General features: G+C 46.5%; 1 protein-coding gene across 3 annotated transcripts in view; it reads right to left on the reverse strand.

Annotated features, from left to right (window-relative positions):
* NMRK1 (nicotinamide riboside kinase 1) overlaps positions 1-19,078 on the reverse strand; it is a 59,331-nt gene that overhangs the window by 31,304 nt on the left and 8,949 nt on the right. For all 3 annotated transcript variants that reach the window (XM_075340235.1, XM_075340214.1, XM_075340225.1), the window contains one exon: positions 122-175. In XM_075340235.1, coding sequence (XP_075196350.1) covers positions 122-150 — 29 coding nt within the window. In that variant the 5' untranslated portion in view covers positions 151-175. The remainder of the gene's footprint in view (positions 1-121; positions 176-19,078) is intronic.

Raw genomic sequence — 19,078 nt, forward strand, 5'->3', positions numbered from 1 at the left:
GCAGAAAGGCGAGTCAACCTTAGGATACTAGGAAGATGGTAGGGGCGATAGGGGCAATTATATGAAAATATCCACATGTATAGCGTAAGAAACATTGGGACGTTATTGTACAAACACTCACCCTCCAATTCCAACAATGAGCGTTTTCATGGCCTGCCAATCTTTGTATCTGCTTCTGTGTTAAAACAATGCAAGAATGTATCATAGTTTACATAAACTTCTAAACCTCAGAAAATAGTATGTTAAATATTATATTCAGAAATGTCACAAATTGTTAAATAAATTTCAATAACACACATTGAAGATTTTTTCTTCTTCTATTTAATACCAGGGGCATTGTGAAGTTCAGAAAAGATCACAGGCCCAAGCCCCAAGACGTGTAATCTACGCCTCCACAAAAATAAAGACAAGCAACACCACAGATAACAATGATAACTGTGAGCACAGTTATGTACCATATGTCCCCTGAAAATAAGCCCTAGCATGATTTTTGGAATATGGTTGAAATATAAGCCATAACCCAAAATAAGCCCTCTTTACAGTCAACACTGGCATTTGGGGGGGGACTGGTGAATTGCCTAAGGCCACCACTTTCTTAAAGGGGTTATCTGGCTTATTTTGCTTATTTTTTTATTTCACTATTGGGCTAAATAGGGGCAGGTAGATATACAAATCTCCAGAAAACGATACAAAACATAGTTGTGGGAGGGTACCTATGTATGGTCACCTAACCACCAACACAAACTCATGGCAACAGTATAGATACAGATATAGATGGACGTTGGTGGGTGTTGGGGGAGCCCTTCTGCTTCAGGATATTGGCATCTGTCACTTTATGAGCACTTGGCACTTCATCGGGTATGTGTTGTATTATCCACATAGCATGGGGATTTGTTTACTAATCTGTTGCTATGGGTTGCTTGATCGGAATTTCTTTGATCCCCTCTTTTTTGCCCCTTTGTGGATAATTATGCACTTGGCACTTTATAAAGAAAATACAAATACATCATTGGGATATTTCAAGCTTCCCTGTGTACAAATACCACCTGCTATACTTATCTAATGCCCATTATTTTATACCTTCCTCTGATAAAATCTCTCATGTGCCATTCTTTGCCGTCATTAATGTCCTGTTTTTATGGTTGTTTCTCCGCTTTGATGTGTGCCATCACTTTTTGTATTTAAAGAAGTTGTCCAGTTACCAAAACTGTTTTTTTTTTTTTTTCTGATAAATCTTGCTAATATGTGCCCCTCAACACATCTATTATGTTTTTTCAACAAAATTACCTTTTATTGTGCACTAGCAGCACACGGTCATTGCTGGCTCCAGCTCTGATGGGGTTAATCTCTCCTCTGACTTCCTGTGTTCAGTTCCTACAAGTCCCAGAATTCTTTGTGGCTCTAGGGCGGTGTCTAGCTTATCTAACACACCCACTGTGTCTAATACACCCACTCTGCTCCCACCCAAACCCTCCTCCCTGCCTCTTCCCTGTGGATGCACTGAGATCAATCACACAGAGACAGCAGCAGCTCTACACAGCCAGGGGAAGAAAGTGTGTGTGCGCGTATATACAGTGTGTGTGTGTGTGTGTATATACAGTGTGTGTGTGTATATATATACAGTGTGTGTGTGTATATATACAGTGTGTGTGTGTGTGTGTATGTCATACTCACCTGTCTGCAGGGTCCGGGTGCCATGCCTGCTTCCAGCCCGTCTCGGTCCCGCCGCTTCGGCTGTGTGCAGTCTCCCCGGGGCACGCACGAAGCTTGCAGGACCTGGCGGTGGATCACCTGATGCAGTCACCTTTATAAAGGTTTTTCCCTTTTTTTAAGAAAATTCCCGTTTTTAAGAAAATGACGTGGGCTTCGCCATATTTTTGTATGCTAGCCAGGTACAGCAGGCAGCTACGGGCTGCCCCCAACCCCCAGCTGCCTAGTTGTACCCGGCTGGGAACCAAAAATATAGAGAAGCCCTTTTTTTTCATGAATTTCATGAAATAATTAAAAAAAAAAAAAATGATGTGGGCTTCACCAAATTTTTGAGTCCAGCCAGGTACAACTAGGCAGCTGGGGATTGGAATCCACAGTGCAGGGTGCCCAAACTTTCTGGGCCCCCCCACTGCGAATTGCAGTCCACAGCTGCCCCAGAAAATGGCGCTTTCATAGAAGCGCCATCTTCAGGCGCTGTATTCAACTCTTCCAGTGGCCCTGGTGGCAGGTGGCACGCTGGGTAATAAGGGGTTAATTCCAGCTTTGTTTTACCAGCTGGTATAAAGCCCGAGATTCTTAATGTCAGGCCAAGTTTAACCTGGCCATTAAGAATCTCCAACAAAGGGTTTAAAAAAAAAAAAAAAAAACACATCACACAGAGAAAAATACTTTATTAGAAATACATACACAGACACAGTAGGGACTCCATGTTTATTACTCCCTCTCACCCCTCCACGATGGAGCGATTTCTGTACTGACCATGCCAGGAGAGAGCGAGGAAAAGAGAGCGAGCGGGGGGGGGGGAGAAGAGAGCGAGCGGGGGGGGAGAAGAGAGCAAGCGGGGGGGAGAAGAGAGCGAGAGGGGGGGAGAGAAGAGAGAGAGGGGGGGAGAGAAGAGAGAGAGGGGGGGAGAAGAGAGAGAGGGGGGGAGAAGAGAGAGAGGGGGGGGAGAAGAGAGAGAGGGGGGGGAGAAGAGAGAGAGGGGGGGAGAAGAGAGAGAGGGGGGGAGAAGAGAGAGAGGGGGGGAGAAGAGAGAGAGGGGGGGGAGAAGAGAGAGAGGGGGGGGAGAAGAGAGAGAGGGGGGAGAAGAGAGAGAGGGGGGAGAGAAGAGAGAGAGGGGGGAGAAGAGAGAGAGGGGGGAGAAGAGAGAGAGGGGGGAGAAGAGAGAGAGGGGGGAGAAGAGAGAGAGGGGGGGAGAAGAGAGAGAGGGGGTAGAAGAGAGAGGGGGGGGAGAAGAGAGAGAGGGTGGGAGAAGAGAGAGAGGGGGGGGGAGAAGAGAGAGAGGGGGCGGGGGAGAAGAGAGAGAGGGGGCGGGGGAGAAGAGAGAGAGGGGGGGAGAAGAGAGTGGGGAAAGAAGAGGGGGGGGCAGAGGTGCTCTGTCACCAACTGTCTCCACTCTGTGACTTGTGGTGCAGGTGACAGAGTGCAGACAGTTGGTCCCATGCAGCAGGACAGATGGCAGAGCACAGCGGTGACATGCCTGTCAGTGTCTTCCTGCTGGGAGGAGCACACGATCACACTGCCCGACACCGGCCGCTCTCCTGACATCGCAGCAGAGCGGGCGGGTGGACAGTGTGATCACATACTTACGTGCAGGGGGGGATTCAGCTGAAGACCCCCCCACCGGAAGTGCACACTGGCGCCCTGTGCCTCACCATCTGCCGGACACCTCCGCTCCACACTGACGTCCTCCGGATCCTCCCCTCGATGCTGAGCTGTGACGTGCGGTAGTCACCGCCCACAGCCCTGTCACTCAATCTGAGTGGCGCCGGCATCCTGTGACGTACCCGTCTTGTTTGAGATCCCGGAAATGCCGGGACGTCAGAGGATGCCGGCGGCCACAGCTCCAGGGGGTCATGTGACCGGCACTGAGCGTGCAGCATAGCGCCGCTCAGTGCCAGAAATGGAAATACAAGCCAATGGAGAAAATACCTAGAATTGTAAGTAGAACTTCGACATAAAATAAAAAAAATGGGTGAACCACCCCTTTAATACATTTACTTATTTACACATGTAACTGTTGTCCTCTTGTATCTATAGGGGCAGGTAAGTAGATAGCAACTACCTACCTGCCCTGCTGTCAGCCCCTCCCTTAATTTATATACAATTTGGATAATGTAAAGTAGAATTTATCGCAAACCAAAATGTAGCTACTTTATATAAAATTATTTTTATTAATCAAAAATCACTTACAACACATACATTAAAAGATATTGAGAAAGGGAGGAGGTAAATGCCCTTACCTGGCCCTTCCTCAAAGACGGGGGTCGGCGTCCTAAGGTAAAGACGCCCCCGTTCCTCGACGACTTACCCCTAATCTGTCCCTCCCTCAAGGGTGATATCCCCTAACAGATGGAAACAACCCCAACGCTGGTAACACCAAAGTGAGGAAGAGGTGCTCAGTCCACAGTAGCTAATTTGTCTGTATCACTACTTGGGTGAATGAGGGTAGGGTCTTGGGATAAAGTCATGTAATAGGAGTCCATGTGCTCAGTATAGAAGATAGAAGTAAGAGTCACATAGATAGAGACCATGATATGCTATTGTCAATTATAGACACAGTTCACATGTAATTGGTACAACAAATGCCCATTACGGACATGAATCATATTAGGTATACGGAAGTTCAAGAAATGCCCGACGCGTTTCGCCCTTGTCAATGTTGGGGGCTCATCAGGGGCTTTCCAACATATTCTTGAACGTAGTGTCCACTTTTGAACAATTCTATGATAAACATAACAAATCCATATTAGTAAGAATGTCCAATGATCAAACCCCGCAAAACTCATAGGAACTGAACAACAATACTAACCAGTAGTGATACAGGTTGTTCATTTCAGGCAGGATTAAGAAGATAATAAACTGTCTACCCGGCTGGTCGATCACAAGGGTAGTCAGGATAGCTTGTGCACCTATGTGAATAGACACATCATCAATTACGGCCTAGCCCATATAATATATAGTGCCGCAGGCGTGCGTGTTACAGACAGTACCTTATCTTGTTATAGGTGACTGTCTCCCACTGTTTTGGGCCTTTATGTAGTCACAACCGTACCCTAATGGAAGGTTTAAAACAGGGTTTTGTACATTGCATTACACTTACTAAAGCACCCCTAGATTGAAAACCTCCATATAAATACCTGAAATATTAGATCCATCATAGAATGTACACAATGTGCTCAAGATAAGGGCTATGGCAGACGGCTGAATGTCTCCGATCCGCAAAATTGTCAGCTATACTGCATAAAAATATACAATCATATAAGAAACTCCGATTTAAGACAAAGAAATTCTGCTCAACACATCATGATATTGATACACATATAGCGGTACCTGGAATGTGTCAGTCAGAATAATTGTCCTCCACTGTTCAGAAATGTAGCCGACAACAGGCTAGTACCATCACCCATGTCATGATGATTGCCCGGACAATTCACTCTATTGGAGAGGGGGGGTATTGCAACAATAAGTACCACTGTACATCCCTCCTCGTTCATATATACATCAAAAACACATACCTATTGGCTGTCTCCCCGTGTGGTCAGGAGTCACCATAATAGATGAAAGCCAATCTACAAATAAGTGTATACACGTCAGCCTCCATTCAGTATATGTGGCTTAAATTGCGGGTCAGAGGATGCAGGGTTCCTACCTTATAATGGGCCCATCCGGGGAGGATCAATGTGGCGTCCAGTGATCGCTACATAGGTGAGGCAAATGCCTGGTATTTAAACATGTTTGGCGCCATCGGGCCGAAACCGGAAGTGACGTCGCGCCACTTGTCCCGGCCTCCCAAGGTGTGTGGAAGTAATTCCATCACGTCCGATCACGTGATCGGGAGGCGTGCATCCGAGATTTATTACCCCAGGGCCAGCAAACATTGGTTCCTAGATGTAGGACATAACCCAGCGTATGTACGCATGCGCAGTCATGTGTTGACAAAATACACTGACAGGATACCACAGCGCCGCTATATGATATAATAGAACTGTGTGGACTGACCCCTCAGGAAACGAGCATAACCAATGGATCTATGCTGTGACAAGCATTACCAATGGGAATATCAAGAGGGCTTGTTTTTGATTATAAGAGAAAATTTCTCAAAACAGTGTGGGACATGTCTGGTGCAAACAGAAATGGCCCCATGTATAAAACGGATTAGAAGAACATTGGACACAGTTATTGCCACCCAATAACGGGTGAATACTATAGTATAGAAATGCTTTGTTATTGTTTCAAGATGGCACATAGCGGACCTATGTATGTAATAAATTGATATGATGTACCTGTTGCCAGTATGTTCATTACCGCAACTAATGACCCCTCATAAGTTATTGTGGGTCAAATTTTTATCAGGAAGGTCTACTACAGACACAGTATTCCTAGAGGTGATGGCTGGATAACAAATTACTGCTGGATGAAGGGCGTAAAGCTTATTGTTTCATTAAGGCCATCAGGATGTACAGAGTCCATCCAATAAATCCATCTTGCCTCTCTTTGCAACAAAAGAATATCCCAGTCGCCTTTCCTTTCAGGTTCTGGTACCGTTTCTATGGATTTAAAAAAGGCACCTTCCAATTTCCCTGCATGATGCTGATTAATATGCCGTGCTATTGGTGTGTCTCTTTGATTACGAACATCACCAGCATGTTCACCAATGCGTACTCGGAATTGTCTCTTGGTTTTGCCAATATAATTTTTTGGACATCCACAGGTAAAGAGATAGATAACACCTTGGGTCCGACAATTGGCAAAATTTCTGTTAGAATATGTTCTTCCAGTTTTCGCACTTTGAAATGTGTTGGATGGGCAAATAAACTTGCAGAACTTGCAGGCCCCACAGCGAAAGGTGCCATTACTACGGGACCTAAGCCATGCGCTACCAGGCGTCTCTGGTGACACGTAATGGCTTTTGACCACGTAATCCCTCAGGTTTCGGCCTTTGCGAAAGGTAACCGATGGATAGGGAAGAATATTATCCTTCAGGTCTGGGTCCTGTTTTAAAATGCCCCAATATTTTCTGAGGATTTTCATTACTTGGTTGTTTTGATCGTCAAAAGTACCTACTAGTCTAGTTATCCCTTTTGTTTCCTTTGATGTTTTATTATTTAACAATTCATGTCTATCCCTAGTTGCTGCAAAGTTAAAAGCCTTATGAACAACATTTCTGGGGTATCCCCTATCGAGAAATCGTTTAGTCAATTGTCCAGCCTGTCGTCCAAATTCCTGGTTGTCTGAACAATTCCTACGAATACGTAGGAATTGGCCCTTGGGAATGCCTTTCTTTAGATTTTCGGGATGATGACTGTCCCAGTGAAGGAGGCTATTGGTGGCACTAGGTTTCCTGTACAGTGTAGTCTGCAGAGTGCCATCTGTATCCTTTTTAATAAAAATGTCCAAAAATGCTAGTTTGTCACCTCCCACCTCAAAGGTGAACTTGAGACCTATTTGATTCCTATTAAGATCTTCCACAAATTCTCTAAAGGATTGAACACTGCCGTCCCAGATAACCAGTATATCATCGATATATCTGCCCCAGAAAAAAATTCGGGAGCAGTGGCTATCCCCGTCATCTTTAAAGACGACGGTGTTCTCCCACCAGCCCAGGAGCAGGTTAGCGTAAGTGGGGGCACATGGGCTCCCCATCGCTGTGCCCCTGAGCTGGTGGTAGAATCTAGAATTAAACAAAAAAGCATTTTTGGTAAGGATAAATTGCAACAGTTCCCCAATAAATCTGTTATGTGCCACCATTTGGTTGCCACGCATACTGAGAAAATAATCCACTGCTTCCAACCCCTTGTCATGAGGAATACTCGTATACAGGGACTCAACATCAATTGAGGTAAGTATCATATCTTTTCCCAGGGTGATGCCTTCTATTTTGGCCAGTAAATCCAGAGTGTCACGTATATTTGACGGCAGACTGGTGACAAAGGATCTCAATATCTGATCTACATATGTGCTACTGTTCTGAGTTAGAGAGTCAATTCCAGATACAATGGGTCTCCCTTTAATAGGGTTGGTTCCTTTATGTATCTTGGGAATGGCATAAAATGTCGCTAATTTAGGGTGGCGCGGTAACAGGAAATCATACTCATTATCTGAGATGAGTTTCTTCTGTCTTGCAGTATCTAATATTTCTTTGAGCTGCAAATGATACTGGGGGGTAGGGTCTCCTGGAAGTCGTTCATACGACTTATGATCTTTTAATAGTTGGGTACACATGCCCACATAGGTATCTCGGTCAAGGATTACTATGTTTCCCCCTTTATCTGAGGGTTTGATCACTATATCTGTGTTATTTTCTAGATCACGTATAGCCTCCCTCTCATCTCTGGTGACATTAGATATCGTCGCATGCCTTTTGGGATGAATCATTTTTATCTCGTCTGTGACGATATTACAGAACAGATCTAAATTGGCATAGTCACCCAGGGGAGGTGCTTTTTTACTTTTCATTTTTAGGGTGGAAAAAGGACCTTCACCTATATTACATGTGCCCTCATTTTCAAGTTCAATGAGAATGTCAATATCTTCCAACATCTCCAGGGGTACCCCCAGTTGTTGGCTCCTCTTCTTATTCTCCACCGCAAAGTATTTTCTCCATTTTAGTTTTCTTATAAATAAATGGACATCTTTTATCCAACAAAATGAGTCAAATCGTGTGGTGGGTATAAAGGATAACCCTGCTCTGAGTACTTTTTCTTCATTAGTTGAGAGAGTGTGCTTTGATAAATTGACTATTTGCAGCTCAAATTCTCGATTAGTGGCGAGAGTATTTACTTGGGTCTTGCATCCACCCCACTTCGGAGATTGTAATGATTGGTTCTGCCTTGTTCTAAAAAAGAGGAGGAAGGTACAGAACCAGAGGACGCAGGTGAAGATATAGATGGTGCACGTAATCTTCCTGCATTCCCATCGTTCTGGAATCTTGTGTTCTGGTAACCATAACCTCCTCCTCGTCTCCAATTTCCCTGACCTCTCCATCGTCTCCTTTGTTGATATCTATGTTCCCCGGGGTGGTACGGCCTGGAATCTGTATCAGATGTTTCGCCGTCAGTTGACGATACCTCTACTACAGAAGTGGTCTTGGTTAGAAAAGTGTAAGCCTGTCTATCTCTGAAGTCTGCCAGATCCCTGGCAAACCTCTTATGCTTTCTATCTTTTAATGTGGTACGATATTTGTCCACTGATGTCTTTAAAGATAGTTCCCTAGTCTTGAAATCACTCTCAGTTTTAAATTTGAGTGTCTCGTTGATTTGTTCTTGTAATTTCAAGGATGTTCGTTCAAGTGTCAATTTCTCCTCATCCCTTAACAGGGTCATAAAGCGGAGTGAGGATGCAATAGACTCCTCCTCCCACTTTTTGAGGAGCTCCGAGGACTTACACCTTTCTGCCGGGACTAGTTGGATTCTAAGTCCCCTAGGTACCACTTTTTGCTGTATATAATTGTCCAACGACTGTACCTCCCACCAGGATTTAATATTGGCTTTGTATAATTGATACAATTGTTCAAATTTAGTTTTAAGTGAGGTCACTTTAGTCGCAGACTCATCAGCAGATGTTTCTGAGAAGGCCTCTTTTACATCATCAAGCCAAGATTGATCGCTAATAGGCCCAGACAGGAAGCCAGCCATCACCGATATCTCTTAATTTATATACAATTTGGATAATGTAAAGTAGAATTTATCGCAAACCTCTCCCCAGGCTCACAGCGGTCATGTGACCACTCCTGCCGGGATTTTGCTACTTTCTGTGATGTCACATCGACAGGGGCGGGAGATAATGTCCTGCCTTGTTGACTGGCATCACAGCCGACGTCATTTTGACTCCTTGCTGCCGACCAGGTACAGTGCGACACAGCCCGCGCCCCCTCTTATCCTCCCCCCACATTCTATATGCTCCCCTTCCCCCTGTGTGCTGCTATATGTGCACTTTCTTCTCCCTTGCGCTGTATGTTCCGCAACCCTAGACAAACAGGGGGGGGGCGACTTGCTGTCAGACACTGTCAGCGCTATTTGCCAAGCTCTTTATAATGTATGGGGCCCGGTTAATTGTCTCCTCCCTCCACCGTGCGCTGTCTCTCTGCACTATATGATGAGCGCAGCGTCCTGAGCTCCTGGCTTTTGAATACTGCCAGGAGCAGAGACCAGGGACCTCACTTGACACCCGCAGTCAGCACTGATCTCCTGCATCACTGGGACACCACTCAGCAGTAAGGACGCTGCGCTCATCACAGCGCAGGGGGAGAAGAGAGAGCACTTTGTGAAAGACCGAACAGTGGGAGAAGAGAAAGCACTGGGGAGAGAGAGAGCACAGGGGGAGAAGAGAGAGCACGGGGTAAGAGACCGCACAAGGGGGGGAAGAGAAAGCACTGGGGAAATACAGAGAGCACAGGGGGAGAAGAGAGAGCATAGGATGAGAGACCACACAGGGGGAGAAGAGAAAGCACTGGGGAAGAGAGAGCACAGGGGGAGAAGAGAGATTACGGGGAGAAGAGACTGCACGGAGGAGAAGAGAGAGATCACATGGGAGAGCGCGAGCACAGTGGGAGAAGAGAGATCATGGGCAAGAGAGACCACACAGGGGGAGAAGAGAGATCATGAGGAAGAAGAGACAGCATGGGGGAGAAGAGACCGCAAAGAGGGAGAAGAGAGAGAGCACAATTTTTGATTGGGGCAAATCTGCACAGAAAAAAATCTGCAACATATGCACAGCACTTCAGGATTCTCAGACTTTGCTGGGATGCATTTTTCCTTGCAGTATTGATTAAACTCTGCAAGAAAAAAATGCAAAAAAAAAAAAGCAGCGTCGTCACATTATGCCAGAAGGTGCAGTTTTGTTGTTTACAATTAAACTGCAGAGTGCGGATATAGCCTAAAAAGGTTCCTGTGGTTATGTTACAAATAGCATCGCACATGAAAAACAGCAATAATATGACTACAATAAAGGGTCACAATTTGGTGGCGATGAGTATCAGTATAGCAGTATTTTTTTACACGTTTCATATTAATTGCTATTAAATTAACTACCATATTTCTCAGCAGATGCATCTGATTATTAGATGCACCAAGGTTTGGACAACAAAAAAAATGGAAGAAAAATATTACTATTAGGCTATGTGCGCACTTACCGGATTTTGCCGCGGATTTGCTGCATGTTTCGCTGCAAAAAATGTTCATAACATCTCTGCAGTGAATCACCAGCAAATCCTATGGAGAAAAAAAAATCCTGTGTGCACTGGGTGGAATTTGACAGCTGCATGTTTTGCTGCGGGATTCCCGCAGCAAAAACAATTGCATGTCACTTCTTTTCCGCACCTCGCTGCGGGATTTCACTCCATTGACTCCAATGTTAATCGTGAAATCCCGCAGGGAATAACGCAGGCAGCAAATTCTGTGCGGTTCACTGCGTTTTCCTGCGTTATTCCCTGCGGAATTTCGCGGTTTACCTCCGGTAATGTGCATCGCTTGTCTGCGGTTTTGCAGGGAAGTAATGTCATTACAGGAAGAGGAAGCAGAGCAGAGAGTAAACACACACACAGATCACACACACACAGACATCACAGACACAGAACACACATAGAACACAGACACAGACACATAGACCACACATAGAAAGAAAACGGAAATATAGAAAACAAAGAACGTGGGCTCCGCCGTATTTTTACCGTCCAGCCGAGGTAAGCACACAGCGGTGGCCCGGTATTCTCAGGCTGGGGAGGGAGAGGGGCAGGGTTTATGTCCCCCGCCTCACTCCCCCTCCCGCAGCCGAGAATATCAGCCGCAGCTGCCCCGGGACTGTTGCATGCATTATGCGGCAGCACCGGCGTGTCCTCGGCTCTTCCTGCCGCCGTGTAGCAGTGGCAGCAGGGTAATACAAGGGGTTAATGATGGTGGGGGACCACCGCCATTAACTCCAGGCTTGATCATGGCAGCGTCTATGTGACAGCTGACATGATCAACCCGTAAGTAAAGTGACTAAAACACACAGAAAAATCCTTTATTTTAAATAAAACAAACAAGCCTCGTTCACCATTTTATTAACCCCTCCCGCACCAAAGCTCCGGCGTAATCCACAGGTCCGACGTAATCCACAGGTCCTGCGCTGCTTACATCCAGCCGCGACTGTCACAGAAATGCAGCGATCTGTCCTCTATCTATCCCTCTATCTATTCTTCTGTCTATCTACTATCTCAGAATTAAATGACTTTTTTTTTTTTTTTTTCAATGTGCTTTATTGCATTGAATGCAATAAAGCACATCCCAACCCGCACGCGGCAAAACCGCGGCAATACCGCGGTCAAACCGCAGCAAACCGCATGCGGTTTTCGGGTGCGGTTTGCCGCGGTTTTTTACAGTGGGTGCGGTAATCTTTGAGAGCATGCGGAATTTTCTCAAGAAAATTCCATTTCCCAGTGCGCACATAGCCTTAAAACTATTCTGGTGATATAAAGATGTGGAGGGGGTAGTGTTGGTGGTCTACTGCTATGCACATTTCTTGGTGCTCTAGGATAGAGGAGGGGTAATGATTTATTCCACAGTGGTAGAGGAACCTCAAGACCCACCTCTTCCAACAAGCCTACAACCTACAATAACCCTCAGTCCAGTACACCACTGCGCAACCAGCTCTGTCCTCACCTATTGTACCCTCACCCATTCCCTGTAGACTGAGCCCTCGCGGACTCTCCTCCTATACCAGTCTGTTTTGTAGTGTTAATGATTGTTGTACGTATACCCTCTTTCACTTGTAAAGCGCCATGGAATAAATGGCGCTATAATAATAAATAATAATAAATAATGTACCATAAATAAAGGGTATTATATACTGTCCCCAACAGTGACATATCAAGGTCCTAATACACTTTACTTTGGTTGTTTTGTACCAAACATCATACAGAGCACAAGTCCATTTATTGTGGGATCCGCTATGTGCCTGGCGTCTTACATGTGTAACATCTGTCATTTATGTCTAAACTCCTTATACACAATTTAGCCGGCTGTACACTTTAGTAAAAGTTATTCTAGTATCCACTCTATAAAGGATGCCAATTACAGACTTTATATCAACATCATATAGGTATCGTATATGTTACACAGAGAAAGAATGGAAATGCTGGAGATCAGCTTTTGTCTGGGAGGACGAGACTCTTCTCTTAAGTGTAAATCAGCTTGTAATCTTCATGTGACAGTTTTATTTCTCTTTAGCCGGGGCACCAAAGATCCATTCTGGTAACCCGCATGTGGACACAAGCTCTCCCTTAAGGCCCAGTCACACTAAACAACTTAAAAGCGATCCCAACAACCATCCAACCTGATCGGGATCGCTGGTAAGTTGCTAGGAGGTCGCTGGTGAGATGTCACACTAAGCGACGCTCCAGCGATCCCACCAGCAACCTGACCTGGCAGGGATCGCTGGAGCGTGGCTACACGAGTTGCTGGTGAGCTCACCAGCAACCAGTGACCAGACCCCAGCCAGCAGCGCCGCGTGGAAGCGATGCTGTGCTTGGTAACTAAGGTAAATATCGGGTAACCAACCCGATATTTACCTTGGTTACCAGTGCACACCGCTTAGTGCTGGCTCCCTGCTCTCCTAGCTACAGTACACATGGGGTTAATTACCCGATGTGCACAGAGCAGGAGCCGGCACTGAGAGCTGAGAGCGGCGGATGCTGGTAACGAAGGTAAATATCGGGTAACCAAGGAAAGGGCTTCTTGGTTACCCGATATTTACATTGGTTACCAGCGTCCGCAGAAGCCGGCTCCCTGCTCACTACACATTCAGTTGTTGCTCTCTCGCTGTCACACACAGCGACGTGCGCTTCACAGTGGGAGAGCAACAACTAAAAAATGGCCCAGGACATTCAGCAACAACCAACGACCTCACAGCAGGGGCCAGGTTGTTGCTGGATGTCACTCACAGCGACATCGCTAGCAACATCGCTGCTACATCACAAAAGTTGTTCGTTAGCAGCGATGTTGCTAGCGATGTTGTTTAGTGTGACTGGGCCTTTAGGCTGCTAGCAAGCTCAGCTCAGTGTCTCCTGCTCAGCATTAATTACACAGATGGAGAAAGGCCTATGTAGCCGCTTAGTTATCTCAGGGATAGGAGCGCAGCGCCTGTGAATGCTCTACTCTGTGATAGGACTTACACATTACATCTTTGCAAGACATTATATTGATAAAAATTGCTGTTTTTCATGTGCAATGCTATTTGTAACATCACCACTTCAACTTTTTAAAGGTCAAACGTGACTTCTGTTTTAATGTATCTAAGGAAAGAGTTGGATCAACTCTGAAACACAAAATACAAGAAAATTCTTAATCTACCTGACATTGGATATCCTTCATCCAGTGGCAGCACCTGGAACATCCCGCAGGTTTTTTAGATTATGAACCAGTGGTCAGAGCTGCAGCCATCTATAGTGGACTCAGACGCCCTCTCTATTGTTGTGCCTGCTATGCACAACTTCCTCAGTGTAACGTCCACACTGGCATCCCCATGGTGTCTTACCTCCTCCCCTGCTGGGGACGTCTGTTCTCTCACCCGCCTGGCCTTCCTGCGGTGTCCACCTTATCCTCGGCTCATGCTGCTGTCTCTTGGGGCCTACACACACCTCACAGACCTCTTGGAAATGCGCATAGGTGTGCCGCCCAAGGGTATGGGGTACTCGGTCCCAGGTTGTATATTTACGGGGATGCTCTGTCACGGGTGTTTGCTGGCTGTTGCCCGGTTCCGTGCCCTGGGTGATTTTTAATAGGGAGTAATTACAGGGGAGATTAAAGTCATTGATGTGATGCCACCTGCGGGTTGCGGTTAAGATGGTGGAACCGCTGCTGCTGAGTTGGTTATCCCTAGGGCAGGTGGTAATGGCAGCTGTGGTGGTAGGCCCTCCACAGGTAGGGCTGTGCCCTGGAGATGTATGATGGAAACTTTCGCCGAATAATGGAGGCTACACCGTGGTTTGCAATTTCTGCAGTCTTTACTCACAGTTGGACCGTTGGACGGCTGGTTCAGGTCCCTGTACTTCCAGTGCCAGTTTGATGACTCGGTTGCTCTGTCCCCGGCACCCTCAGTGTGGTTGGGTCCCCGTAGCTTGGAGCAGGTTTGGGGGCCCCGACTGTCTTTTGGCAGTCTCCTCATCTGTACGGAGTGCAGTGTGGACCCTGTAGGGCCGGTCTGTGGTCCCAATACCTGATCCACGCTATACTGCTGATGCCCCTGGATCTGTGGGTCAGGGAGATCCGTGAAGGTCCCCTCACTGTGCAGGTATTTGCCAGGCCGCATGAAGCTGACGCCTGACCTAGGGCCCTGTGCCCCTTCGGTGCTCTGGTTCCAGCGGTACTCGGGTGTACCCACCTTGGCGACCACTCTCCTGTGCCCTTGGGTCACCGTTACACGACCCAGCTCTAGGCACATCTCACTGCTTGACTCTCTACTTTTGACTGCTCGACTGTTTGTCCCCTTCCACCTGGCTGTCCAGTCCTGTGGACTGGCTCTGCCCTCTAGGTGGCCATCCCTTTTATGTCTGACTAGCCCATTACCCCTGGTGTGGAGTGGAAACTGGGATTTTGATGTGTGCAGATGTCACTGGTGTTCCAGGTCCCTGGAGGTAGGCCCTGCATCCTGGTGAGGATGCAGTACCAGGTAGTGCCCTGAGTGGTTCAGGGGCGCTACATAGGGTGCACGCGTGGCCACACTCCTTTTCTTAAAGGGCTAGCACGCCCTAACCCAGAAGTGCCTCTCAGGACAGCTGAGAGGTTTCAGGTATTTAAAGCACCTTTCCCTTAAGGGAGAAGCCTGTGCAACAAGTCAGTTACATTGCTAGTTCTCAAGTCTTTAAGTGCTGCTGTCGCTGTTGCTGTTTTGTGCTACATTCTGCTGCTTACTCGTATCTGTGTTCAAAGCTATCCTAATCCACGATACCCGCTGCTGCAAGTATCCACGTCGGTCGCTGCTGCTGCATCCATAACGGACGGATCCACGACTCTGCCTGCTGCTGTCGTTTCAATCAGAGATTGTACTGTATTCGTGGCGCCAGCTGCTGAGGTACAGAAGATCCCCTGGGGCTACCCTCTGCTGGCTGCTTATCAGCATGTGTCCCTGCTACCACCTATCGTGGCAGTAGTGAAGGCTCAGAGGCTGGTCTAGTTTGCTCCTCCAGGCAAGTGAACGTACCAGTGGACTGACTAATACCGTGCTCGCCCTGTAAGCAGAACACTCAGATAAGCAGTGCATGATCTGTTTTTTTAAACTAGATCCACATTTTTACACAAGGTTTGCTTTCCCAATTTTTCAATACATTGTATGGCATGACCCCCTTATTAATTGAGATGCAAACACTGTTTTAAAGGGTTATTCCCATCTTCAAGATCCTATATCAATATGTAGTAGATGTATTATTAATAATAATAATAATAATAATAATAATAATAGCAAATATCTCCAATTAGAAATGTAGTATAGTTCTCCTGTTATAGCCATGTATCTTGCCTCATGTGCAGGGCATTGCAGCTTAGATATCCATGGTTATGTAGACTCATTATTGATTTAGTTCCTCATGGTGATAACCATAGATATCTATGCTGCAATGCCCTGCACATGAGGTAATAGACATGGCCCTTTTCGGAGAACTATACTACATTTCTAATTGGAAATATTTGCTAAAATTATTATTATTACACTTAATACATATTGGGATAAAAATACCCCTTGTAGCACACAACGCATAGATATAAAGCCCCTCAAAACAACTTAGACAGCTGGCAGCTATCTCAGCTGTCTCTCATTACCGAGCACTACTGTGTTCTCTATATGAGAGAAAGCAGCTGCTAGCCCATCTCTGGCAACAGCATATCTTAGGAACAACAAAACGCTCTGCAATCTGAAATTGGAAATGCCAGATCCTTAAAGGGAATCTGTCAGCAGATCTTTGCTACCTCACCTGAGAGCACCATGATGTCTGCGGAGACCTGAATTCAAAGATGTATCACTTAGGCCTGCGACACACATCCGTGCCGCCGGCACGTGTTTGTCATTTTTTACACGTACCGGCGGCACGGAGACACGTTAAGCAATGCTACCCTATTGTAGCAGGCACACACACGTAAAACCACACGGAAAGTGTGTCCGTGTGCGTTTGTACGTGTGTGCGTTTTTCAAAGCTCTCCCGCAAAGTTCTCCCGCAGCACGGGTGTCACACGGCCCGCACCCGTACCACACGGGTGTAGTGTGGATGCGGTCCCGTGTCACACGCGCCGGAGGAAACACACGTGTCAGTGAAAAAAAAACCAAACCTTTACTCACCTTCTCCAGCCCTCCTGACTCTGCCGCTGCTGCCGACCGCCGCTCATTAATCTCATAGAATATTCACTTCACTGCCTGGCAGCAGCAGCAGCGGGGAGACTGGAGGGCTGGAGACCGAGGATCAGCACCACGGACAGCAGCGCGGACAGCAGGAAGGACCAGGTGAGTATGTTAATTACCGGTGCTACGTGTGCTATCGTGGATAGCACACGTAGAACACACGTGTCCCGCACGTACCAGAGACATGTACTTACCTGCACGCAACACGCAGGGGAAATACGTGTCTCTCGGCACGTGCGTGATTTTCACGTGAATGTGGCAGAGGCCTTAGGCTGGGTTCACACATAGCGACAGCGACAATGACGTCGCTGTTACGTCACCATTTTCTGTGACGTAACAGCGACCTTGTAAGTCACTGTTATGATCGCTGCTTAGCTGTCAAACACAGCGACGCAGCAGCGATCATAACGTCGCTACATGTGCAGAGAGCAGGGAGCCGCGCACACTACTTAGCGCTGGCTCCCTGCTCTCCTAGCTACAGTACACATCGGGTTAATTACCCGATGTGTACTGCAGCTACATGTGCAGAGAGCAGGGAGCCGCGCACACTGCTTAGCGCTGGCTCCCTGCTCTCCTAGCTACAGTACACATCGGGTTAATTAACCCGATGTGTCCTGCAGCTACATGTGCAGAGAGCAGGGAGCCGCGCACACTGCTTAGCGCTGGCTCCTTGCTCTCCTAGCTACAGTACACATCGGGTTAATTAACCCGATGTGTCCTGCAGCTACATGTGCAGAGAGCAGGGAGCCGCGCACACTGCTTAGCGCTGGCTCCTTGCTCTCCTAGCTACAGTACACATCGGGTTAATTAACCCGATGTGTACTGCAGCTACATGTGCAGAGAGCAGGAGCCGGCACTGGCAGCGTGAGAGCGGCGGAGGCTGGTAACGAAGGTAAATATCGGGTAACCACCTTGGTTACCCGATGTTTACCCTGGTTACAGCTTACCGCAGCTGCCAGATGCCGGCTCCTGCTCTCTGCTCGCTTCATTTCGTCGCTCTCTCGCTGTCACACACAGCGATCTGTGCATCACAGCGGGAGAGCAACAATAAAAAAACAAACCAGGGCTGTGTGTAACGAGCAGCGATCTTACAGCAGGGGCCAGATCGCTGCTCAGTGTCACACACAGCGAGATCGCTAATGAGGTCACTGTTGCATCACAAAACCGTGACTCAGCAGCGATCTCGCTGTGTGTGAAGCACCCCTTAGTTTACTGGGTGTACAAGCAAAGTTATTAGTTTTAGCAATGCAGCACAGCTCAGAAAGCTGCCCATCAGTCTCTCTATGTACGAAGTCTATAGACAGTGAGGTGCTAATCAGTGGGTATGGTCAGACTAGTGTAGTCCGAGTAATGATAATTACAGGTGATAAAGCCTTCACTATACGTAAACAAGGGTAATAAATTACACATTGGTGAACTATGTGTGTCAGCCTCTATCTCCTGCTGTCTTCAGATTACATAGCAATAACCTGCTGACAGATTCACCCCCCCAACAATCATCTGTCTGGTGCCACCATACACATTAATCTGTTGGCTAAATCCATCAATATCAGGGTTAATCTAATGTGTCCAGAGGGGATTACAAATTGAAAACTTTTACTGTACAATAAATTCTAAGTTCAATTACATTACAAAATCTATCTCAATGTTTCTTTAGGCTAGAAAGTTACAGTGTAAAGAAGAGGGTGTGTTGCTCATGATTACTATTTTACCAAAGTAGTCTATGATCTTTTATACAATGACATTTTACAACCGAACCAAAACTCAAACACCGACTTTCATGAATCTAATGTACCAACAACATCACATATTCTACTGTGTATATATATATATATATATATATATAGATAGATAGATAGATAGATAGATAGATAGATAGATACACATACATATATATATATATATATATATATATATATATATATACATATATACATACATACAGTACAGACCAAAAGTTTGGAGACACCTCATTTAAAGAGTTTTCTTTATTTTCATGACT

The sequence above is a fragment of the Anomaloglossus baeobatrachus genome, chromosome 1, assembly GCF_048569485.1.
Source record: "Anomaloglossus baeobatrachus isolate aAnoBae1 chromosome 1, aAnoBae1.hap1, whole genome shotgun sequence".
NCBI classification, from domain to species: domain Eukaryota; kingdom Metazoa; phylum Chordata; class Amphibia; order Anura; family Aromobatidae; genus Anomaloglossus; species Anomaloglossus baeobatrachus.